This window comes from Salvelinus namaycush, unplaced genomic scaffold, assembly GCF_016432855.1.
Source record: "Salvelinus namaycush isolate Seneca unplaced genomic scaffold, SaNama_1.0 Scaffold12, whole genome shotgun sequence".
NCBI classification, from domain to species: domain Eukaryota; kingdom Metazoa; phylum Chordata; class Actinopteri; order Salmoniformes; family Salmonidae; genus Salvelinus; species Salvelinus namaycush.
The window spans coordinates 491,686-518,722 of NW_024057897.1; the positions used below are offsets into that span (position 1 = coordinate 491,686).

The window sequence follows — 27,037 nt, forward strand, 5'->3', positions numbered from 1 at the left end:
CTGTGTGTGGGTGTTTCTGTGTGTGTGGGTGTTTCTGTGTGTTTCTGTGTGTGGGTGTTTCTGTGTGTGTGGGTGTTTCTGTGTGTTTCTGTGTGGGTGTTTCTGTGTGTTTCTGTGTGTGTGGGTGTTTCTGTGTGTTTCTGTGTGTGGGTGTTTCTGTGTGTTTCTGGGTGTTTCTGGGTGTGTGTGTGTGGGTGTGTGTGGGTGTTTCTGTGTGTGTGGGTGTTTCTGTGTGTATAATCCTGTATTTCTCTGTCTCTCTCAGGTGATGCAGGAGTTTAACCAGCAGCTCTTCATGCAGGAGAACCCTGTGTTTCATAAAGCACAAGACTTCCAGTTCCAACCCAGCGACTGTGACACGGTGAGACACACACACACACACACACACACACACACACACACACACACACACACACACACACACACACACACACACACACACACACACACACACACACTAACAGGCTTCCTGTATCTGAGATGTCCTTACTCAACCCTCTCCAACCCTGTTCTCTGTTCATATGCTGTGTTCATGTGCTCTCCTCACGGAAACGTTCCAAGTACAGAACGACCGTGACGACCTTCCCATGGGAGTTTCCGAGGAGCACTTGAACACAGCATTACTCTTCTCTGTGTTAATACAATTTTTTTTACCTTTATTTAACTAGGCAAGTCAGTTGGGAACAAATTCTTATTTACAATGACGGCCTACCCCGGCCAAACCCGGACGACGCTGGGCCAATTGTGCGCCGCCCTATGTGACTCCCAATCACGGCCGGATGTGATACAGCCTGGATTCGAACCAGGGTGTCTGTAGTGACGCCTCAAGCACTGAGATTCAGTGCCTTAGACAGCTGCGCCACTCAGTTAACACTGAGTACGTTTACATGTACATTAATAAATGAATAATCCGATTATGGCAGTAGGCTGAGTATGGCATTACTCATGTAAACACCTTACTCTGCTTATCTTAATCGGCGTCAGGTCAAAATCAAAATAAGCCTATGCTGATTAAAACACCAAATTTTTCTGAGCAATCTTTCAAATGATTAGGACATGTAAACACCTTAATGGGCGTTCCAGCTGTGTATGTGATCTGAGCATGTTCCAGCACCAGCCAAGAGAGCCTCCCTCTTTGTGAAGTGAAGTGAGTTTGGAACAACTGAATGTATAGGTCTTAGAAGTAGTTTTCACGTACAAACTTTAGATGTCCGAACTCAGAATCAAATATGCTTCCCAAAAATAACATGGTCATTGTGGTAGAATGTTTATAAAGATAGGAGATGTTCTGCATTTATCAGAGTGACATCAGGTCTCCTGATCTCAGATGTGTCCATGTAAACAGGATTATTAGGGGAACATTTCTTCTTACAAAACATGTAAACGTTTTAAACAAACTATTATATTAACCTGACTATCCACAATAATGACATTATTGTGTGCATATAACCGTACTCACTGTCTCTGTGCCTTCACATGTTGAAACAGTCCTTCTGTAAACCAATCTGTTAAGTCTGTAGTCTCTGTCTTAGTGTCTTGTTCCACTGCTCTATAACACCTACAGTCAGTGTTTGACTTGGTAAAACAGGAAGTCCACAATACTGTTGAGTTAATATTCTATAAGAGGACCAGGAAGTCCACAATACTGTTGAGTTAATATTCTATAAGAGGAACAGGAAGTCCACAATACTGTTGAGTTAATATTCTATAAGAGGAACAGGAAGTCCACAATGCTGTTGAGTTAATATTCTATAAGAGGAACAGGAAGTCCACAATACTGTTGAGTTAATATTCTATAAGAGGAACAGGAAGTCCACAATACTGTTGAGTTAATATTCTATAAGAGGACCAGGAAGTCCACAATACTGTTGAGTTAATATTCTATAAGAGGACCAGGAAGTCCACAATACTGTTGAGTTAATATTCTATAAGAGGACCAGGAAGTCCACAATACTGTTGAGTTAATATTCTATAAGAGGACCAGGAAGTCCACAATACTGTTGAGTTAATATTCTATAAGAGGACCAGGAAGTCCACAATACTGTTGAGTTAATATTCTATAAGAGGAACAGGAAGTCCACAATACTGTTGAGTTAATATTCTATAAGAGGAACAGGAAGTCCACAATACTGTTGAGTTAATATTCTATAAGAGGAACAGGAAGTCCACAATACTGTTGAGTTAATATTCTATAAAAGGAACAGGAAGTCAAGCAGTAGAACATGAGGTGTTGGTACTCTGCTCTGGTGAGCTCCTTCCCAAGTCAAGCACTGAATACAGTACATGCATGTCTCTCTCTCTACAAACTATTTTCCCTTCATTGTCTTTCTCCTCCAAACCTTTTCAACCTTGGCTAACTCTTTCTCTCCTAACTATTTCCACTAACGTCTATCTGTATGTGCTTGATCGCGCGCGTGTGTGTGTGTCAGACTCTGAGCTCGGTGCAGAAGTTGGTGGACATTGAGCCTTCGCCCATCAGTGTCATGAGGATGACGCTGGCACAGGTAGACCTAACCACTAGTCTCTACCCACCAAGTCTCCTCCAACCATCTAGAGGTATAACATGACCCTGGCACAGGTAGACCTAACCACTAGTCTCTACCCACCAAGTCTCCTCCAACCATCTAGAGGTATAACATGACCCTGGCACAGGTAGACCTAACCACTAGTCTCTACCCACCAAGTCTCCTCCAACCATCTAGAGGCATAACATGACCCTGGCACAGGTAGACCTAACCACTAGTCTCTACCCACCAAGTCACCTCCAACCATCTAGAGGTATAACATGACCCTGACACAGGTAGACCTAACCACTAGTCTCTACCCACCAAGTCACCTCCAACCATCTAGAGGTATAATATGACCCTGACACAGGTAGACCTAACCACTAGTCTCTACCCACCAAGTCTCCAACCATCTAGAGGTATAACATGACCCTGGCACAGGTAGACCTAACCACTAGTCTCTACCCACCAAGTCACCTCCAACCATCTAGAGGTATAACATGACCCTGGCACAGGTAGACCTAACCACTAGTCTCTACCCACCAAGTCTCCTCCAACCATCTAGAGGTATAACATGACCCTGACACAGGTAGACCTAACCACTAGTCTCTACCCACCAAGTCTCCTCCAACCATCTAGAGGTATAACATGACCCTGGCACAGGTAGACCTAACCACTAGTCTCTACCCACCAAGCCACCTCCAACCATCTAGAGGCATAACATGACCCTGGCACAGGTGGACCTAACCACTAGTCTCTACCCACCAAGTCACCTCCAACCATCTAGAGGTATAACATGACCCTGACACAGGTAGACCTAACCACTAGTCTCTACCCACCAAGTCACCTCCAACCATCTAGAGGTATAACATGACCCTGGCACAGGTAGACCTAACCACTAGTCTCTACCCACCAAGTCTCCTCCAACCATCTAGAGGTATAACATGACCCTGGCACAGGTAGACCTAACCACTAGTCTCTACCCACCAAGTCTCCTCCAACCATCTAGAGGTATAACATGACCCTGGCACAGGGAGACCTAACCACTAGTCTCTACCCACCAAGTCTCCTCCAACCATCTAGAGGTATAACATGACCCTGGCACAGGTAGACCTAACCACTAGTCTCTACCCACCAAGTCACCTCCAACCATCTAGAGGTATAACATGACCCTGGCACAGGTAGACCTAACCACTAGTCTCTACCCACCAAGTCACCTCCAACCATCTAGAGGTATAACATGACCCTGGCACAGGTAGACCTAACCACTAGTCTCTACCCACCAAGTCACCTCCAACCATCTAGAGGCATAATATGACCCTGACACAGGTAGACCTAACCACTAGTCTCTACCCACCAAGTCTCCTCCAACCATCTAGAGGTATAACATGACCCTGGCACAGGTAGACCTAACCACTAGTCTCTACCCACCAAGTCACCTCCAACCATCTAGAGGTATACCATGACCCTGGCACAGGTAGACCTAACCACTAGTCTCTACCCACCAAGTCACCTCCAACCATCTAGAGGTATAACATGACCCTGGCACAGGGAGACCTAACCACTAGTCTCTACCCACCAAGTCTCCTCCAACCATCTAGAGGTATAACATGACCCTGGCACAGGGAGACCTAACCACTAGTCTCTACCCACCAAGTCTCCTCCAACCATCTAGAGGTATAACATGACCCTGGCACAGGTCGACCTAACCACTAGTCTCTACCCACCAAGTCTCCTCCAACCATCTAGAGGTATAACATGACCCTGGCACAGGTAGACCTAACCACTAGTCTCTACCCACCAAGTCACCTCCAACCATCTAGAGGTATAACATGACCCTGGCACAGGTAGACCTAACCACTAGTCTCTACCCACCAAGTCACCTCCAACCATCTAGAGGCATAACATGACCCTGGCACAGGTAGACCTAACCACTAGTCTCTACCCACCAAGTCACCTCCAACCATCTAAAGGTATAACATGACCCTGGCACAGGTAGACCTAACCACTAGTCTCTACCCACCAAGTCACCTCCAACCATCTAGAGGTATAACATGACCCTGGCACAGGTAGACCTAACCACTAGTCTCTACCCACCAAGTCACCTCCAACCATCTAGAGGTATAACATGACCCTGACACAGGTAGACCTAACCAATAGTCTCTACCCACCAAGTCACCTCCAACCATCTAGAGGCATAACATGACCCTGGCACAGGTAGACCTAACCACTAGTCTCTACCCACCAAGCCACCTCCAACCATCTAGAGGCATAACATGACCCTGACACAGGTAGACCTAACCACTAGTCTCTACCCACCAAGTCACCTCCAACCATCTAGAGGCATAACATGACCCTGGCACAGGTAGACCTAACCACTAGTCTCTACCCACCAAGTCTCCAACCATCTAGAGGCATAACATGACCCTGGCACAGGTAGACCTAACCACTAGTCTCTACCCACCAAGTCACCTCCAACCATCTAGAGGTATAACATGACCCTGGCACAGGGAGACCTAACCACTAGTCTCTACCCACCAAGTCACCTCCAACCATCTAGAGGCATAACATGACCCTGGCACAGGGAGACCTAACCACTAGTCTCTACCCACCAAGTCACCTCCAACCATCTAGAGGTATAACATGACCCTGGCACAGGGAGACCTAACCACTAGTCTCTACCCACCAAGTCTCCTCCAACCATCTAGAGGTATAACATGACCCTGGCACAGGTAGACCTAACCACTAGTCTCTACCCACCAAGTCTCCTCCAACCATCTAGAGGCATAACATGACCCTGGCACAGGTAGACCTAACCACTAGTCTCTACCCACCAAGTCTCCTCCAACCATCTAGAGGCATAACATGACCCTGGCACCGGTAGACCTAACCACTAGTCTCTACCCACCAAGTCTCCTCCAACCATCTAGAGGTATAACATGACCCTGGCACAGGTAGACCTAACCACTAGTCTCTTCCCACCAAGTCACCTCCAACCATCTAGAGGTATAACATGACCCTGGCACAGGTAGACCTAACCACTAGTCTCTACCCACCAAGTCTCCTCCAACCATCTAGAGGTATAACATGACCCTGGCACAGGTAGACCTAACCACTAGTCTCTACCCACCAAGTCACCTCCAACCATCTAGAGGTATAACATGACCCTGGCACAGGTAGACCTAACCACTAGTCTCTACCCACCAAGTCACCTCCAACCATAGAGGTATAACATGACCCTGGCACAGGTAGACCTAACCACTAGTCTCTACCCACCAAGTCACCTCCAACCATCTAGAGGTATAACATGACCCTGGCACAGGTAGACCTAACCACTAGTCTCTACCCACCAAGTCACCTCCAACCATCTAGAGGTATAATATGACCCTGACACAGGTGGACCTAACCACTAGTCTCTACCCACCAAGTCACCTCCAACCATCTAGAGGTATAACATGACCCTGGCACAGGTAGACCTAACCACTAGTCTCTACCCACCAAGTCACCTCCAACCATCTAGAGGTATAATATGACCCTGACACAGGTAGACCTAACCACTAGTCTCTACCCACCAAGTCTCCAACCATCTAGAGGCATAACATGACCCTCACACAGGTAGACCTAACCACTAGTCTCTACCCACCAAGTCACCTCCAACCATAGAGGGATAACATGACCCTGGCACAGGGAGACCTAACCACTAGTCTCTACCCACCAAGTCACCTCCAACCATCTAGAGGTATAACATGACCCTGGCACAGGTAGACCTAACCACTAGTCTCTACCCACCAAGTCTCCTCCAACCATCTAGAGGCATAACATGACCCTGGCACAGGTAGACCTAACCACTAGTCTCTACCCACCAAGTCACCTCCAACCATCTAGAGGTATAACATGACCCTGGCACAGGTAGACCTAACCACTAGTCTCTACCCACCAAGCCACCTCCAACCATCTAGAGGTATAACATGACCCTGGCACAGGTAGACCTAACCACTAGTCTCTACCCACCAAGTCACCTCCAACCATCTAGAGGTATAACATGACCCTGGCACAGGTAGACCTAACCACTAGTCTCTACCCACCAAGTCACCTCCAACCATCTAGAGGTATAACATGACCCTGACACAGGTAGACCTAACCACTAGTCTCTACCCACCAAGTCTCCTCCAACCATCTAGAGGTATAACATGACCCTGGCACAGGTAGACCTAACCACTAGTCTCTACCCACCAAGTCTCCTCCAACCATCTAGAGGTATAACATGACCCTGGCACAGGTAGACCTAACCACTAGTCTCTACCCACCAAGCCACCTCCAACCATCTAGAGGTATACCATGACCCTGGCACAGGTAGACCTAACCACTAGTCTCTACCCACCAAGTCTCCTCCAACCATCTAGAGGTATAACATGACCCTGACACAGGTAGACCTAACCACTAGTCTCTACCCACCAAGTCTCCTCCAACCATCTAGAGGTATAACATGACCCTGGCACAGGTAGACCTAACCACTAGTCTCTACCCACCAAGCCACCTCCAACCATCTAGAGGCATAACATGACCCTGACACAGGTAGACCTAACCACTAGTCTCTACCCACCAAGTCACCTCCAACCATCTAGAGGTATAACATGACCCTGGCACCGGTAGACCTAACCACTAGTCTCTACCCACCAAGTCACCTCCAACCATCTAGAGGTATAACATGACCCTGGCACAGGTAGACCTAACCACTAGTCTCTACCCACCAAGTCACCTCCAACCATCTAGAGGTATAACATGACCCTGACACAGGTAGACCTAACCACTAGTCTCTACCCACCAAGTCTCCTCCAACCATCTAGAGGTATAACATGACCCTGGCACAGGTAGACCTAACCACTAGTCTCTACCCACCAAGTCTCCTCCAACCATCTAGAGGTATAACATGACCCTGGCTGCTGCATGCTTTTCAACCATTGTAATGACACATTATATCCATAACAAGCACACTGATTGACCCCCACCATAATGGTGGTTGCTAAATGACTGTATACACGCTGAACGACCACGCGTTATTAGGTGTGACAACGACCACTACAACTATAACCACAACCATGTCTGTTCCACTATAACCACAACCATGTCTGTTCCACTATAACCACAACCATGGCTGTTCCACTATAACCACAACCATGGCTGTTCCACTATAACCACAACCATGGCTGTTCCACTATAACCACAACCATGTCTGTTCCACTATAACCACAACCATGGCTGTTCCACTATAACCACAACCATGGCTGTTCCACCACAACTATAACCACAACCATGTCTGTTCCACTATAACCACAACCATGGCTGTTCCACTATAACCACAACCATGGCTGTTCCACTATAACCACAACCATGGCTGTTCCACTATAACCACAACCATGGCTGTTCCACTACAACTATAACCACAACCATGTCTGTTCCACTATAACCACAACCATGGCTGTTCCACTACAACTATAACCACAACCATGGCTGTTCCACTATAACCACAACCATGGCTGTTCCACTATAACCACAACCATGGCTGTTCCACTATAACCACAACCATGTCTGTTCCACTATAACCACAACCATGGCTGTTCCACTATAACCACAACCATGGCTGTTCCACTACAACTATAACCACAACCATGTCTGTTCCACTATAACCACAACCATGGCTGTTCCACTATAACCACAACCATGGCTGTTCCACTATAACCACAACCATGTCTGTTCCACTATAAACACAACCATGGCTGTTCCACTATAACCACAACCATGGCTGTTCCACTATAACCACAACCATGTCTGTTCCACTATAAACACAACCATGGCTGTTCCACTATAACCACAACCATGGCTGTTCCACTATAACCACAACCATGGCTGTTCCACTATAACCACAACCATGGCTGTTCCACTATAACCACAACCATGTCTGTTCCACTATAAACACAACCATGGCTGTTCCACTATAACCACAACCATGGCTGTTCCACTATAACCACAACCATGGCTGTTCCACTATAACCACAACCATGTCTGTTCCACTATAACCACAACCATGGCTGTTCCACTATAACCACAACCATGTCTGTTCCACTATAACCACAACCATGTCTGTTCCACTATAACCACAACCATGTCTGTTCCACTATAACCACAACCATGGCTGTTCCACTACAACCACAACCATGGCTGTTCCACTATAACCACAACCATGGCTGTTCCACTATAACCACAACCATGGCTGTTCCACTATAACCACAACCATGTCTGTTCCACTATAACCACAACCATGGCTGTTCCACTATAACCACAACCATGGCTGTTCCACTATAACCACAACCATGGCTGTTCCACTATAACCACAACCATGGCTGTTCCACTATAACCACAACCATGGCTGTTCCACTACAACTATAACCACAACCATGTCTGTTCCACTATAACCACAACCATGGCTGTTCCACTATAACCACAACCATGTCTGTTCCACTATAACCACAACCATGGCTGTTCCACTATAACCACAACCATGGCTGTTCCACTATAACCACAACCATGTCTGTTCCACTATAACCACAACCATGTCTGTTCCACTATAACCACAACCATGGCTGTTCCACTATAACCACAACCATGGCTGTTCCACTACAACTATAACCACAACCATGGCTGTTCCACTATAACCACAACCATGTCTGTTCCACTATAACCACAACCATGGCTGTTCCACTATAACCACAACCATGGCTGTTCCACTATAACCACAACCATGGCTGTTCCACTATAACCACAACCATGGCTGTTCCACTATAACCACAACCATGGCTGTTCCACTATAACCACAACCATGGCTGTTCCACTATAACCACAACCATGTCTGTTCCACTATAACCACAACCATGGCTGTTCCACTATAACCACAACCATGGCTGTTCCACCACAACTATAACCACAACCATGTCTGTTCCACTATAACCACAACCATGGCTGTTCCACTATAACCACAACCATGGCTGTTCCACTATAACCACAACCATGGCTGTTCCACTATAACCACAACCATGGCTGTTCCACTACAACTATAACCACAACCATGTCTGTTCCACTATAACCACAACCATGGCTGTTCCACTACAACTATAACCACAACCATGGCTGTTCCACTATAACCACAACCATGGCTGTTCCACTATAACCACAACCATGGCTGTTCCACTATAACCACAACCATGTCTGTTCCACTATAACCACAACCATGGCTGTTCCACTATAACCACAACCATGGCTGTTCCACTACAACTATAACCACAACCATGTCTGTTCCACTATAACCACAACCATGGCTGTTCCACTATAACCACAACCATGGCTGTTCCACTATAACCACAACCATGTCTGTTCCACTATAAACACAACCATGGCTGTTCCACTATAACCACAACCATGGCTGTTCCACTATAACCACAACCATGTCTGTTCCACTATAAACACAACCATGGCTGTTCCACTATAACCACAACCATGGCTGTTCCACTATAACCACAACCATGGCTGTTCCACTATAACCACAACCATGGCTGTTCCACTATAACCACAACCATGTCTGTTCCACTATAAACACAACCATGGCTGTTCCACTATAACCACAACCATGGCTGTTCCACTATAACCACAACCATGGCTGTTCCACTATAACCACAACCATGTCTGTTCCACTATAACCACAACCATGGCTGTTCCACTATAACCACAACCATGTCTGTTCCACTATAACCACAACCATGTCTGTTCCACTATAACCACAACCATGTCTGTTCCACTATAACCACAACCATGGCTGTTCCACTACAACCACAACCATGGCTGTTCCACTATAACCACAACCATGGCTGTTCCACTATAACCACAACCATGGCTGTTCCACTATAACCACAACCATGTCTGTTCCACTATAACCACAACCATGGCTGTTCCACTATAACCACAACCATGGCTGTTCCACTATAACCACAACCATGGCTGTTCCACTATAACCACAACCATGGCTGTTCCACTATAACCACAACCATGGCTGTTCCACTACAACTATAACCACAACCATGTCTGTTCCACTATAACCACAACCATGGCTGTTCCACTATAACCACAACCATGTCTGTTCCACTATAACCACAACCATGGCTGTTCCACTATAACCACAACCATGGCTGTTCCACTATAACCACAACCATGTCTGTTCCACTATAACCACAACCATGTCTGTTCCACTATAACCACAACCATGGCTGTTCCACTATAACCACAACCATGGCTGTTCCACTACAACTATAACCACAACCATGGCTGTTCCACTATAACCACAACCATGTCTGTTCCACTATAACCACAACCATGGCTGTTCCACTATAACCACAACCATGGCTGTTCCACTATAACCACAACCATGGCTGTTCCACTATAACCACAACCATGGCTGTTCCACTATAACCACAACCATGGCTGTTCCACTATAACCACAACCATGTCTGTTCCACTATTACCACAACCATGGCTGTTCCACTATAACCACAACCATGTCTGTTCCACTATAACCACAACCATGTCTGTTCCACTACAACTATAACCACAACCATGTCTGTTCCACTATAACCACAACCATGTCTGTTCCACTATAACCACAACCATGTCTGTTCCACTATAACCACAACCATGGCTGTTCCACTATAACCACAACCATGGCTGTTCCACTACAACTATAACCACAACCATGTCTGTTCCACTATAACCACAACCATGGCTGTTCCACTATAACCACAACCATGGCTGTTTCACTATAACCACAACCATGGCTGTTCCACTATAACCACAACCATGGCTGTTCCACTATAACCACAACCATGTCTGTTCCACTACAACTATAACCACAACCATGTCTGTTCCACTATAACCACAACCATGTCTGTTCCACTATAACCACAACCATGGCTGTTCCACTACAACTATAACCACAACCATTGCTGTTCCACTACAACTGTAACCACAACCATGGCTGTTCCACTATAACCACAACCATGGATGTTCCACTATAACCACAACCATGTCTGTTCCACTATAACCACAACCATGTCTGTTCCACTACAACTATAACTACAACCATGTCTGTTCCACTATAACCACAACCATGGCTGTTCCACTATAACCACAACCATGTCTGTTCCACTATAACCACAACCATGGCTGTTCCACTATAACCACAAACCATGGCTGTTCCACTATAACCACAACCATGGCTGTTCCACTATAACCACAACCATGGCTGTTCCACTATAACCACAACCATGGCTGTTCCACTATAACCACAACCATGGCTGTTCCACTATAACCACAACCATGGCTGTTCCACTATAACCACAACCATGGCTGTTCCACTATAACCACAACCATGGCTGTTCCACTATAACCACAACCATGTCTGTTCCACTATAACCACAACCATGGCTGTTCCACTATAACCACAACCATGGCTGTTCCACCACAACTATAACCACAACCATGTCTGTTCCACTATAACCACAACCATGGCTGTTCCACTATAACCACAACCATGGCTGTTCCACTATAACCACAACCATGGCTGTTCCACTATAACCACAACCATGGCTGTTCCACTACAACTATAACCACAACCATGGCTGTTCCACTATAACCACAACCATGGCTGTTCCACTATAACCACAACCATGGCTGTTCCACTATAACCACAACCATGGCTGTTCCACTATAACCACAACCATGGCTGTTCCACTACAACTACAACCACAACCATGGCTGTTCCACTATAAACACAACCATGGCTGTTCCACTATAACTATAGCCATGTCTGTTCCACTACAACCACAACCATGGCTGTTCCACTATAACCACAACCATGGCTGTTCCACTATAACCACAACCATGGCTGTTCCACTACAACTACAACCACAACCATGGCTGTTCCACTATAAACACAACCATGGCTGTTCCACTATAACTATAGCCATGGCTGTTCCACTATAACCACAACCATGGCTGTTCCACTATAACCACAACCATGGCTGTTCCACTATAACCACAACCATGGCTGTTCCACTATAACCACAACCATGGCTGTTCCACTATAACCACAACCATGGCTGTTCCACTATAACCACAACCATGTCTGTTCCACTACAACTATAACCACAACCATGTCTGTTCCACTATAACCACAACCATGGCTGTTCCACTATAACCACAACCATGTCTGTTCCACTATAACCACAACCATGGCTGTTCCACTATAACCACAACCATGGCTGTTCCACTATAACCACAACCATGGCTGTTCCACTATAACCACAACCATGGCTGTTCCACTATAACCACAACCATGTCTGTTCCACTACAACTATAACCACAACCATGTCTGTTCCACTATAACCACAACCATGGCTGTTCCACTATAACCACAACCATGGCTGTTCCACTATAACCACAACCATGGCTGTTCCACTATAACCACAACCATGTCTGTTCCACTATAACTACAACCATGTCTGTTCCACTATAACCACAACCATGTCTGTTCCACTATAACCACAACCATGGCTGTTCCACTATAACCACAACCATGTCTGTTCCACTATAACCACAACCATGGCTGTTCCACTATAACCACAACCATGGCTGTTCCACTACAACTATAACCACAACCATGTCTGTTCCACTATAACCACAACCATGGCTGTTCCACTATAACCACAACCATGTCTGTTCCACTATAACCACAACCATGGCTGTTCCACTACAACTATAACCACAACCATGTCTGTTCCACTATAACCACAACCATGTCTGTTCCACTATAACCACAACCATGGCTGTTCCACTATAACCACAACCATGGCTGTTCCACTATAACCACAACCATGGCTGTTCCACTACAACTATAACCACAACCATGGCTGTTCCACTATAACCACAACCATGTCTGTTCCACTATAACCACAACCATGGCTGTTCCACTACAACTATAACCACAACCATGTCTGTTCCACTATAACCACAACCATGTCTGTTCCACTATAACCACAACCATGGCTGTTCCACTATAACCACAACCATGGCTGTTCCACTATAACTATAACCACAACCATGTCTGTTCCACTATAACTATAACCACAACCATGTCTGTTCCACTATAACTATAACCACAACCATGTCTGTTCCACTATAACTATAACCACAACCATGTCTGTTCCACTATAACTATAACCACAACCATGGCTGTTCCACTATAACTATAACCACAACCATGTCTGTTCCACTATAACCACAACCATGGCTGTTCCACTATAACCACAACCATGGCTGTTCCACTACAACTATAACCACAACCATGTCTGTTCCACTATAACCACAACCATGTCTGTTCCACTATAACCACAACCATGGCTGTTCCACTATAACCACAACCATGGCTGTTCCACTACAACTATAACCACAACCATGTCTGTTCCACTATAACCACAACCATGGCTGTTCCACTATAACCACAACCATGGCTGTTCCACTATAACCACAACCATGGCTGTTCCACTATAACCACAACCATGGCTGTTCCACTATAACCACAACCATGGCTGTTCCACTATAACCACAACCATGGCTGTTCCACTACAACTATAACCATGGCTGTTCCACTATAACCACAACCATGGCTGTTCCACTATAACCACAACCATGGCTGTTCCACTATAACCACAACCATGGCTGTTCCACTATAACCACAACCATGGCTGTTCCACTACAACTATAACCACAACCATGGCTGTTCCACTATAACCACAACCATGGCTGTTCCACTACAACCACAACCATGTCTGTTCCACTATAACCACAACCATGTCTGTTCCACTATAACCACAACCATGTCTGTTCCACTATAACCACAACCATGTCTGTTCCACTATAACCACAACCATGTCTGTTCCACTACAACCACAACCATGGCTGTTCCACTATAACCACAACCATGTCTGTTCCACTATAACCACAACCATGTCTGTTCCACTATAACCACAACCATGTCTGTTCCACTATAACCACAACCATGTCCGTTCCACTACAACCACAACCATGTCTGTTCCACTATAACCACAACCATGTCTGTTCCACTACAACTACAACCACAACCATGGCTGTTCCACTATAACCACAACCATGTCTGTTCCACTACAACTACAACCACAACCATGTCTGTTCCACTATAACCACAACCATGGCTGTTCCACTATAACCACAACCATGGCTGTTCCACTATAACCACAACCATGTCTGTTCCACTATAACCACGACCACAACCATGTCTGTTCCACTATAACCACGACCATGGCTGTTCCACTACAACCACAACCATGTCTGTTCCACTATAACCACAACCATGTCTGTTCCACTATAACCACAACCATGGCTGTTCCACTACAACTATAACCACAACCATGTCTGTTCCACTATAACCACAACCATGTCTGTTCCACTATAACCACAACCATGTCTGTTCCACTATAACCACAACCATGGCTGTTCCACTACAACTATAACCACAACCATGTCTGTTCCACTATAACCACAACCATGTCTGTTCCACTATAACCACAACCATGTCTGTTCCACTATAACCACAACCATGTCTGTTCCACTATAACCACAACCATGGCTGTTCCACTATAACCACAACCATGTCTGTTCCACTATAACCACAACCATGTCTGTTCCACTATAACCACAACCATGGCTGTTCCACTATAACCACAACCATGGCTGTTCCACTATAACCACAACCATGGCTGTTCCACTATAACCACAACCATGGCTGTTCCACTATAACCACAACCATGTCTGTTCCACTATTACCACAACCATGTCTGTTCCACTATAACCACAACCATGTCTGTTCCACTATAACCACAACCATGTCTGTTCCACTATAACCACAACCATGGCTGTTCCACTACAACTATAACCACAACCATGTCTGTTCCACTATAACCACAACCATGTCTGTTCCACTATAACCACAACCATGGCTGTTCCACTACAACTATAACCACAACCATGGCTGTTCCACTACAACTATAACCACAACCATGGCTGTTCCACTATAACCACAACCATGGCTGTTCCACTATAACCACAACCATGGCTGTTTTCCTGTGAACATAAACATGAACATGGCTGTAACATGACTGCTGCTGTAGTGTCATGACCGTTACATTCTACCCATCACATGCTGTCATGGCTGTTGAACCATGACGGTCGGTTCACCATTATGACCGTTTCACAATTAGCATGCTGTTGAAGAGCTGTTACCACCAAGACCAAGGTTGTTGAACCATGACCACCAATGGTGTGTAGTCTCTGCTAGAACAGGAAGTAGTGCTAGTTATTGTCCTGTCATTGGCCCGTTCCTCTAGGTAACCTACAGTAGGCCTTTTAACTGAGCCTGATCCTTCTGCTACTGAACCAACTACTGTATAATAAGTCCCATTCACACATACAATGATATGATTAAGCTGCTACTGTTCAACATATTAAGAACATGCTATTTGTAGCTGATGTTAATTGTACGGGTAGTTAAAATTACACACGATCGCACAATACCCTACTTATCCAATGATGTGTTCTCTGTTCCTAAAATAGACCGTTGTGGGTTTGAGGGGACAGTTAGTGGGTTTGAGGGGACAGTTAGTGGGTTGAGGTGACAGTTAGTGGGTTGAGGTGACAGTTAGTGGGTTGAGGGGACAGTTAGTGGGATGAGGGGACAGTTAGTGGGTTGAGGGGACAGTTAGTGGGTTGAGGGGACAGTTAGTGGGTTGAGGGGACAGTTAGTGGGTTGAGGGGACAGTTAGTGGGTTGAGGGGACAGTTAGTGGGTTGAGGGGACAGTTAGTGGGGTTGAGGGGACAGTTAGTGGGTTTGAGGTGACAGTTAGTGGGTTTGAGGTGACAGTTAGTGGGTTTGAGGTGACAGTTAGTGGGTTTGAGGTGACAGTTAGTGGGTTGAGGGGACAGTTAGTGGGTTGAGGGGACAGTTAGTGGGTTGAGGGGACAGTTAGTGGGTTGAGGGGACAGTTAGTGGGTTGAGGTGACAGTTAGTGGGTTGAGGTGAGGGGGTCTGGCGTTGATGCTGAATGGTTGTGGGTTAATGCAGTGTAGAAAGGGGACTTGGATATGTGTTACTGGGCTTTGAAGTGAGGGGCTCCATTGGGAAGACACACAGACATCTGCACACATGCTCACACACAGGAACACACACATACACACATACACATTCTCACACACACATGCAGTACTTTTCCATGTGGTTTTGATAGCCCCTGTACCAGGCAGATTGTGTTAGAACTGCACAGCACACACAGCTTTTATCTGTTATCTCAAGACAAACAATAGGAGGCTTTTTATTCTTCCTCTCCCTCCGTTTCAAATCAATCTCTTTTCTCTCCCTCCGTTTCAAATCAATCTCTTTTCTCTCCCTCCGTTTCAAATTAATCTCTTTTCTCTCCCTTCGTTTCAAATTAATCTCTTTTCTCTCCCTCCGTTTCAAATCAATCTCTTTTCTCTCCCTCCGTTTCAAATTAATCTCTTTTCTCTCCCTCCGTTTCAAATCAATCTCTTTTCTCTCCCTCCGTTTCAAATCAATCTCTTTTCTCTCCCTCCGTTTCAAATTAATCTCTTTTCTCTCCCTCCGTTTCAAATTAATCTCTTTTCTCTCTCTTCTCTCCCTCTGTTTCAAATCAGTCTCTTTTCTACATGTATTCTTTATTTAACTAGGCAAGTCGGCTAAGAACAAATTCTTATTTACAATGCCGGCCAAACCCGGACGACGCTGGGTCAATTGTGTGCCGCCCTATGGGACTCCCAATCACAGCCGGTTGTCATACAGCCTGGAATCGACCAGGGTGTCTGTAGGGACGCCTCAGGCACTGAGATGCAGTGTCTTAGACCGCTGCACCACTCGGGAGCCACCTAGCAGCAGTTGAAACCTAATTATTGTATCTAGTTCTCTGGTGTATGTGTGTGAGAGGGGGGTTCTAGAGCTGCATCGAGTAGAGTTGTACTGCACTTGGTGTGGTTGCTAGATAGCTGTATCCAGGGGTACTTGGTGTGATTGCTAGATAGCTGTATCCAGGGGTACTGTACTTGGTGTGGTTGCTAGATAGCTGTATCCAGGGGTACTGTACTTGGTGTGGTTGCTAGATAGCTGTATCCAGTGGGACTGTACTAGGTGTGGTTGTTAGATAGCTGTATCCAGTGGGACTGTACTAGGTGTGGTTGATAGCTGTATCCAGTGAGACTGTACTAGGTGTGGTTGATAGCTGTATCCAGTGGGACTGTACTAGGTGTGGTTGATAGCTGTATCCAGTGGGACTGTACTAGGTGTGGTTGTTAGCTGTATCCAGTGGGACTGTACTAGGTGTGGTTGATAGCTGTATCCAGTGAGACTGTACTAGGTGTGGTTGATAGCTGTATCCAGTGAGACTGTACTAGGTGTGGTTGATAGATAGCTGTATCCAGGGGTACTGTACTTGGTGTGGTTGCTAGATAGCTGTATCCAGGGGTACTGTACTTGGTGTGGTTGCTAGATAGCTGTATCCAGGGGTACTGTACTTGGTGTGGTTGCTAGATAGCTGTATCCAGGGGTACTGTACTTGGTGTGGTTGCTAGATAGCTGTATCCAGGGGTACTTGGTGGGATTGCTAGATAGCTGTATCCAGGGGTACTGTACTTGGTGTGGTTGTTAGATAGCTGTATCCAGGGGTACTGTACTTGGTGTGGTTGCTAGATAGCTGTATCCAGGGGTACTTGATGTGATTGCTAGATAGCTGTATCCAGGGGTACTTGGTGTGGTTGCTAAATAGCTGTATCCAGGGGTACTTGATGTGATTGCTAGATAGCTGTATCCAGGGGTACTGTACTTGGTGTGGTTGCTAGATAGCTGTATCCAGGGGTACTTGGTGTGGTTGCTAGATAGCTGTATCCAGGGGTACTTGATGTGGTTGCTAGATAGCTGTATCCAGGGGTACTGTACTTGGTGTGGTTGCTAGATAGCTGTATCCAGGGGTACTTGGTGTAGTTGCTAGATAGCTGTATCCAGGGGTACTGCACTTGGTGTGGTTGCTAGATAGCTGTATCCAGGGGTACTGTACTTGGTGTGGTTGCTAGATAGCTGTATCCAGGGGTACTTGGTGTGGTTGCTAGATAGCTGTATCCAGGGGTACTGTACTTGGTGTGGTTGCTAGATAGCTGTATCCAGGGGTACTTGGTGTGGTTGCTAGATAGCTGTATCCAGGGGTACTTGGTGTGGTTGCTAGATAGCTGTATCCAGGGGTACTTGGTGTGGTTGCTAGATAGCTGTATCCAGGGGTACTGTACTTGGTGTGGTTGCTAGATAGCTGTATCCAGGGGTACTGTACTTGGTGTGGTTGCTAGATAGCTGTATCCAGGGGTACTATACTTGGTGTGGTTGCTAGATAGCTGTATCCAGGGGTACTGTACATGGTGTGGTTGCTAGGTAGCTGTATCTAGGGGTACATTGTGTGGTTGCTAGGTAGCTGTGTCCAGGGGTACTTGGTGTGGTTGCTAGATAGCTGTATCCAGGGGTACATGGTGTGGTTGCTGTATCCAGGGGTACATGGTGTAGTTGCTCTATCCAGGGGTAACTTGGTGTGGTTGCTAGGTTGCTGTATCCAGGGGTACATGGTGTGGTTGCTAGGTAGCTGTATCCAGGGGTACATGGTGTGGTTGCTAGGTAGCTGTGTCCAGGGGTACTTGGTGTGGTTGCTAGATAGCTGTATCCAGGGGTACTTGGTGTGGTTGCTAGGTAGCTGTGTCCAGGGGTACTTGGTGTGGTTGCTAGGTAGCTGGATCCAGGGGTACTTGGTGTGGTTGCTAGGTAGCTGGATCCAGGGGTACTTGGTGTGGTTGCTAGGTAGCTGTGTCCAGGGGTACTTGGTGTGGTTGCTAGGTAGCTGTGTCCAGGGGTACTTGGTGTAGCGGAGTCTTTATTTAGGATATTAGAATCACATTCCATAATTTCCATGGTAACCACTTGGGAAGAGGGTGTTGTGTTCCAATTATCTCCATGGTAACTATGTGTGGGTGTGTGTGTGTGTGTGTGTGTGGGTGGGTGGTAGAGTCGTAAGTTGGAGACAGACACGGGGAGCCCGACAGAGGAGCACAGTCTGAACAAGGAGGCCAGGAAATGGGCAACCAGAATGGCCCGAGAACACAAGAACATCGTCCACTACAAGAGAGTGAGTCCACACACAACTACACACCACACACACAACTACACACCACACACACAACTACACACCACACACACACATACTAGTTGTTGATGTTGGTTCAGATCATCTTTGAAAACCAGATGTGATTTTAGTCTGTGATATTTAAGTGTGTGTGTGTGTCTGCCATTAGAGCCTGGAGGAATGTGAGACACTGGGAGTCCCTCAAACAGAGCAGGGCCGACTTGATCTGGAGCTGAAGATAGAGGATACCAAAGAGAACATCCGCAAGGCTGAGGTGTGTGTTTGTAGGAAATAAGGTAGACCTATAACCCCCCCCCCCCCCCCCCCCCCCTTCTCCAAGTGGCGTTGTCTCTCCATCGATTCTCTCATAGGCAGCCTGTCAGACTATGAATCATTTCAATCCATCTCCTCACCTCTCCCTCCTCCTCCTCAGCTCTCCCGCCTCCTCCTCAGCTCTCCCTCCTCCTCCTCAGCTCTCCCTCCTCCTCCTCAGCTCTCCCTCCTCCTCCTCAGCTCTCCCTCCTCCTCCTCAGCTCTCTCTCCTCCTCCTCAGCTCTCTCTCCTCCTCCTCAGCTCTCTCTCCTCCTCCTCAGCTCTCCCTCCTCCTCCTCCTCAGCTCTCCCTCCTCCTCCTCAGCTTTCCCTCCTCCTCCTCAGCTCTCCCTCCTCCTTCTCAGCTCTCCCTCCTCCTCCTCAGCTCTCCCGCCTCCTCCTCAGCTCTCCCTCCTCTTCACCTCCTCACCTTCCTTTTCTCTCTCATTCCTCTCTGTGATTTCCCTCTATCTGCCCCCCCTGCTGGCTGATATAGTCATAGCGCCCACAGACAGAGATGTGAAATGCACACCGCTATGGACAACTCTCTACCACCCCCCCTTTCTTCCCTCCCCTCTCTCCACCTCCCTCCCACTATCTACCCCCTCTCTCCACCTCCCTCACCCCCTCTCTCTACCCCCTCTCTCCACCTCCCTCCCTCCCACTCTACCCCCTTATTTTTTCCCACTACACCAAACGCGATCACGACACGCAGGTTAAAATATCAAAACAAACTCTGAACCAATGACATTCATTTGGGGACAGGTCGAAAAGCATTAAACATGTATGGCAATTTAGCTAGTTAGCTTGCACTTGCTAGCTAATTTGTCCTATTTAGCTAGCTTGCTGTTGCTATCTAATTTGTCCTGGGATATAAACATTGAGTTGTTATTTTACCTGAAATGCACAAGGACCTCTACTCCGACAATTGATCCACACATAAAACGGCCAACCGAATCGTTTGTAGTCATTTCTCCTCCTTCCAGGCTTTTTCATCTTTGAACTTATATGGTGATCGCATCTACACTTTCATAGTATTACCACGACAACCGGCAAAACAGTTTGTCTTTCAATCACCCATGTGGGTATAACCAATGAGGAGATGGCACGTAGGTACCTGCTTCTATAAACCAATGAGGAGATGGGAGAGGCAGGACTTGCAGCGTGATCTGCGTCAGAAATAGAAAGGAGTTCTATTTTAGCCCTTGGCATCGCAGACGCTCGTTGGCGCGCGCGAGCAGTGTGGGTGCAATAATTGAATAACATGGATTTCTACATTTATTTTGCGACGCTCGCTCACGCGACGTGTCCGGTCTGGTCAGCATATCACCCACTCTCTCCCTGCACCCATTATCTCCTGCTGTCTGTTGAATGTTTGAGTCCATTTAGGTTTAATGGGTCTGGGGGCAGAGCTAGTACAACCAATAGTATGTGTGGTGGGCGGGGTCAGAGCAGGAAGTGATAGTGTACATAAATAACTAACCACACTCCACTTCCTGTTACTGATCAGACATTAAATAGCTTTTATCTCCATGGAAGTGTACTTTCATGAGTCCATCTCCCTGCACTTCCTGTTTACCTACATACTACTTACCTGGCTGGAAACCTTTCTAGACTTGATGTTTGACTGTCTGGAGTTAGTCTGTCCTCCACTGCTGACCACAGTCACCATAGAGAGACTGGCAGTCGCTGACGTGCTGCTCCACAACAGACGTGATGATGATAACTGATATAACCTTCCACCATAGATGTTGGGCTGACAGGTGACCTGTGAGTGCTGATGGGATAGATTGAGTCCTCCAACGGCCCCTGTCAGTCATATTAATTACCCAGCAGTGTATGTGTGCGTCCATGTGTGTAACCTCTCTCTCACTCCAGACAGTAAAGCTGAAGGCAGAGGCTCGTCTGGACCTGCTGAGACAGGTGGGCGTTGCCGTGGATACCTGGCTGAAGAGCGCCATGAACCAGGTGATGGAGGAGCTGGAGAATGAGCGCTGGGCTACGCTAAACTACACTACCCACGATCCCTCACTCTCGGTGAGACACCAGCCCTCCCACCCTCTCACTACACCACCGTCCCACACTTTGGAGGAAACTACCCACAATCCCTCACGCTACACTACACTCACTGAAATGCCTCTCTCGCACTACATGTCATCACCACAGACTGTTTCTTTACCACAGGGCAGCCAAGGCATGTGTGTGTGGACTTCAGCACTTTGGTCGTGTGTGCGTGTGTGTGTGTGTGTGTGTGTGTGTGTGTGTGTGTGTGTGTGTGTGTGTGTGTGTGTGTGTGTGTGTGTGTGTGTGTGTGTGTGTGTGTGTGCGTGTGTGTGTTTGTGTGTGTCAGCAGGATGTTGAGGTAAGCAGTCTCTGCTCATCTTCATCACTTAACATTCTGTTCACATGACACTGCAGCAACCACCAGAGAGAGAGGGGGGGTGAAGACAGAGAGCAAGGAGGGAGAGAGAGAGGGGTCGGTGAAGACAGAGAGGAAGGAGGGAGAGAGAGAGCGGTCGGTGAAGACAGAGAGGAAGGAGGGAGATAGAGAGGGGTCGGTGAAGACAGAGAGGAAGGAGGGAGAGAGAGAGGGGTCGGTGAAGACACAGAGGAAGGAGGGAGAGAGAGAGGGGTCGGTGAAGACAGAGAGGAAGGAGGGAGAGAGAGGGGGGGGGGTGAAGACAGAGAGGAAGGAGGGAGAGAGAGGGGTCGGTGAAGACAGAGAGGAAGGAGGGAGAGAGAGAGGGGGTGAAGACAGAGAGGAAGGAGGGAGAGAGAGAGGGGGGGGGAAGACAGAGAGGAAGGAGGGAGAGGGAGATGGGTCGGTGAAGACAGAGAGGAAGGAGGGAGAGAGAGATGGGGGGTGAAGACAGAGAGGGAGATGGGGGTGAAAACAGAGAGGAAGGAGGGAGAGAGAGAGGGGGGGTGAAGACAGAGAGGAAGGAGGGAGAGGGAGATGGGGGTGAAAACAGAGAGGAAGGAGGGAGAGAGAGAGGGGGGGGGGTGAAGACAGAGAGGAAGGAGGGAGAGAGAGAGGGGGGGTTAAGACAGAGAGGGAGAGGGAGATGGGGGGGAAAACAGAGAGGAAGGAGGGAGAGAGAGATGGGGGTGAAGACAGAGAGGAAGGAGGGAGAGAGAGAGGGGTCGGTGAAGACAGAGGAAGGAGGGAGAGAGAGAGAGATAGAGAGAGGGGGGTGAAGACAGAGGAAGGAGGGAGAAGGGTGAAGACAGAGAGGAGGGAGGGAGAGAGGGAGAGGGGTGAAGACAGAGAGGAAGGAGGGAGAGAGAGAGGAGGGTGAAGACAGAGAGGAAGGAGGGAGAGAGAGAGAGGGGGGTGAAGACGGAGAGGAAGGAGGGAGAGAGAGGGGGGGTGAAGACAGAGAGGAAGGAGGGAGAGAGAGAGGGGAGTGAAGACAGAGAGGAAGGAGGGAGAGAGAGAGAGGGGGGGTGAAGACAGAGAGGAAGGAGGGAGGGGGGGTGAGAAGGAGGAGAGAGGGGGGGTGAAGAGAGAGGAAGGAGGGAGAGGGTGAGAAGGAGGAGAGAGGGGGTGAAGACAGAGGAAGGAGGGAGGGGGATGAAGACAGAGAGGAAGGAGGGAGGGGGTGAGAAGGAGGAGAGAGGGGGGTGAAGACAGAGAGGGAGAGGGTGAGAAGGAGGAGAGAGGGGGAAAGTGATAATGGGAAACTGAAACCAAAGAGAAAGAGGAGGGTGAAGAGGGGGAGAAAGTGAATGATAGAAAGAAGAGTGACAGAATGAGTGCTCTGTTCCCTTGGCCCAGTGTTCATTTCACACCAGTCTGGTTTATCAGTGTGATGGAGAATGAAGCAGCTTTTTCTCAAGGTGATAACTACTAGTATACTATAGTCCTCTTGTAAGAATCCCTTCTGCACATGATGTTAACACCTGTTACATATTGATTTGTAAGAGCAGGAATTAGTAAGTACAGCTATGTTTGCTTTTTGCTTGACAACATCAAGGTGTTTAAACATTATTAAAAGCAGAAGGGACTTTCTTTTTTAAGTCATCATTCCAAGCTAAATGTGTTAACCTACATAAGAAGAGCAAACTCCTTCCTCTGCTTACAATAGGAGGAATATATATTCAGGAAGGGGAACACCTGGTTGGACACACACACACACACACACACACACACACACACACACACACACACACACACACACACATACGACTAAGCTTCCTATCGGGAACATAGTGAGTTTTGAAAGCACAGACAGACCGAAACACACACGTGTTTTGTCCTGGTTGGGTTGCTGTGTCCGGTCCCAAGGGGGGCGGGCCCATATGCCACCTGATCTCTCTGAGCCAATGAGGTTCCCTGAGGACAGGTAGAGGATGGGTCAGGACATACAGGTTTTACAGAGACAGACTTCACATCGCCTGACTCAGAAGGGAAGAGAACCACACTGGAGCGTTGGAATTAGCACATTGTGATGTGTGTGTAGGGCCCAGTTGATGTGGAGCGGTCGGAGGGTGAGGAGTGTGAGGACAACATGGAGGTGTTTGATGACAGCAGCTCCAGCCCCTCTGGGACGCTCAGGAACTACCCACTCACCTGCAAAGTCCTCTACTCATACAAGGTAATACACCCCCCTCTCCCCCTTTTGCCCTCAGAACAGCCTCAATTCGTCGGGACATGGACTCTACAAGGTGTCGAAAACGTTCCACAGGGATGCTGGTCCATGTTGACTCCAAAGCTTTCCACAGTTGTGTCAAGTTGGCTGGATGTCCTTTGGGTGGTGGACCCTTCTTGATACACACGGGAAACTGTTGATTGTGAAAAACCCAGCAGCGTTGCAGTTCTTGACACAACCGGTGCTCCTGGCACCTACTATCATACCCTGTTCAAAGCTACTTAAATCTTCTGTCTTGCCCATTTACCGTCTGAATGGCACACATACTCAATCCATGTCTCCATTATCTTAAGGCTTGAAAACCCTTCTTTAACCGTCTCCTCCCCTTCATCTACACTGATTGAAGTGGATTTAACAAGTGACATCAATAAGTGATCATAACTTTCACCTGGATTCACCTGGTCAGTCTGTCATGGAAAGCAGGTGTTCCTAATGTTTTGTACACTCAGTATATTTGCGTAGCTATGCTAGATAATGTATTTCCACAAACATTCTTTATCTAGACAGATGATGTAGGAATATGTACATCAAGATGAAGGTGTGTAAAAGAGCTGTGCAAACTTTGTTGGCTCCACCCATTAGGGTCAGGGGGCTCCACCCATTAGGGTCAGGGTGCTCCACCCATCAGGGTCAGGGGGCTCCACCCGTCAGGGTCAGGGGGCTCCACTCGTCAGGGTCAGGGGGCTCCACCCGTCAGGGTCAGGGGGCTCCACCCGTCAGGGTCAGGGGGCTCCACTCGTCAGGGTCAGGGGGCTCCACCCGTCAGGGTCAGGGGGCTCCACCCGTCAGGGTCAGGGGGCTCCACCCGTCAGGGTCAGGGGGCTCCACCCGTCAGGGTCAGGGGGCTCCACCCATCAGGGTCAGGGGGCTCCACCCATTAGGGTCAGGGGGCTCCACCCATCAGGGTCAGGGGGCTCCACCCATTAGGGTCAGGGGGCTCCACCCGTCAGGGTCAGGGGGCTCCACCCGTCAGGGTCAGGGGGCTCCACCCGTCAGGGTCAGGGGGCTCCACCCGTCAGGGTCAGGGGGCTCCACCCATTAGGGTCAGGGGGCTCCACCCATCAGGGTCAGGGGGCTCCACCCATCAGGGTCAGGGGGCTCCACCCATCAGGGTCAGGGGGCTCCACCCGTCAGGGTCAGGGGGCTCCACCCGTCAGGGTCAGGGGGCTCCACCCGTCAGGGTCAGGGGGCTCCACCCGTCAGGGTCAGGGGGCTCCACCCATTAGGGTCAGGGGGCTCCACCCATCAGGGTCAGGTCAGGGGGCTCCACCCATCAGGGTCAGGTCAGGGGGCTCCACCCATCAGGGTCAGGGGGCTCCACTCATCAGGGTCAGGGGGCTCCACCCATCAGGGTCAGGGGGCTCCACCCGTCAGGGTCAGGGGGCTCCACCCATCAGGGTCAGGTCAGGGGGCTCCACCCATCAGGGTCAGGGGGCTCCACCCATCAGGGTCAGGGGGCTCCACCCATCAGGGTCAGGGGGCTCCACCCATCAGGGTCAGGGGGCTCCACCCATCAGGGTCAGGGGGCTCCACCCGTCAGGGTCAGGGGGCTCCACCCGTCAGGGTCAGGGGGCTCCACCCGTCAGGGTCAGGGGGCTCCACCCGTCAGGGTCAGGGGGCTCCACTCGTCAGGGTCAGGGGGCTCCACCCGTTAGGGTCAGGGGGCTCCACCCGTCAGGGTCAGGGGGCTCCACTCGTCAGGGTCAGGGGGCTCCACCCATCAGGGTCAGGGGGCTCCACCCATTAGGGTCAGGGGGCTCCACCCATTAGGGTCAGGGGGCTCCACCCGTCAGGGTCAGGGGGCTCCACCCGTCAGGGTCAGGGGGCTCCACCCGTCAGGGTCAGGGGGCTCCACCCGTCAGGGTCAGGGGGCTCCACCCGTCAGGGTCAGGGGGCTCCACTCGTCAGGGTCAGGGGGCTCCACTCGTCAGGGTCAGGGGGCTCCACCCGTCAGGGTCAGGGGGCTCCACCCGTCAGGGTCAGGGGGCTCCACCCGTCAGGGTCAGGGGGCTCCACCCGTCAGGGTCAGGGGGCTCCACCCATCAGGGTCAGGGGGCTCCACCCGTCAGGGTCAGGGGGCTCCACCCGTCAGGGTCAGGGGGCTCCACCCGTCAGGGTCAGATCAGGGGGCTCCACCCGTCAGGGTCAGATCAGGGGGCTCCACCCGTCAGGGTCAGATCAGGGGGCTCCACCCATCAGGGTCAGATCAGGG

General features: G+C 48.7%; 1 protein-coding gene across 1 annotated transcript in view; it reads left to right on the forward strand.

The window, feature by feature from the left end:
- Positions 1-27,037, forward strand: part of LOC120036063 (F-BAR and double SH3 domains protein 2-like) — a 98,140-nt gene that overhangs the window by 61,970 nt on the left and 9,133 nt on the right. The window contains exons 10-14 of the mRNA XM_038982523.1: positions 266-361; positions 19,746-19,865; positions 20,032-20,136; positions 22,052-22,210; positions 24,637-24,771. Of these exons, the coding sequence (XP_038838451.1) occupies positions 266-361; positions 19,746-19,865; positions 20,032-20,136; positions 22,052-22,210; positions 24,637-24,771 (615 nt within the window). The remainder of the gene's footprint in view (positions 1-265; positions 362-19,745; positions 19,866-20,031; positions 20,137-22,051; positions 22,211-24,636; positions 24,772-27,037) is intronic.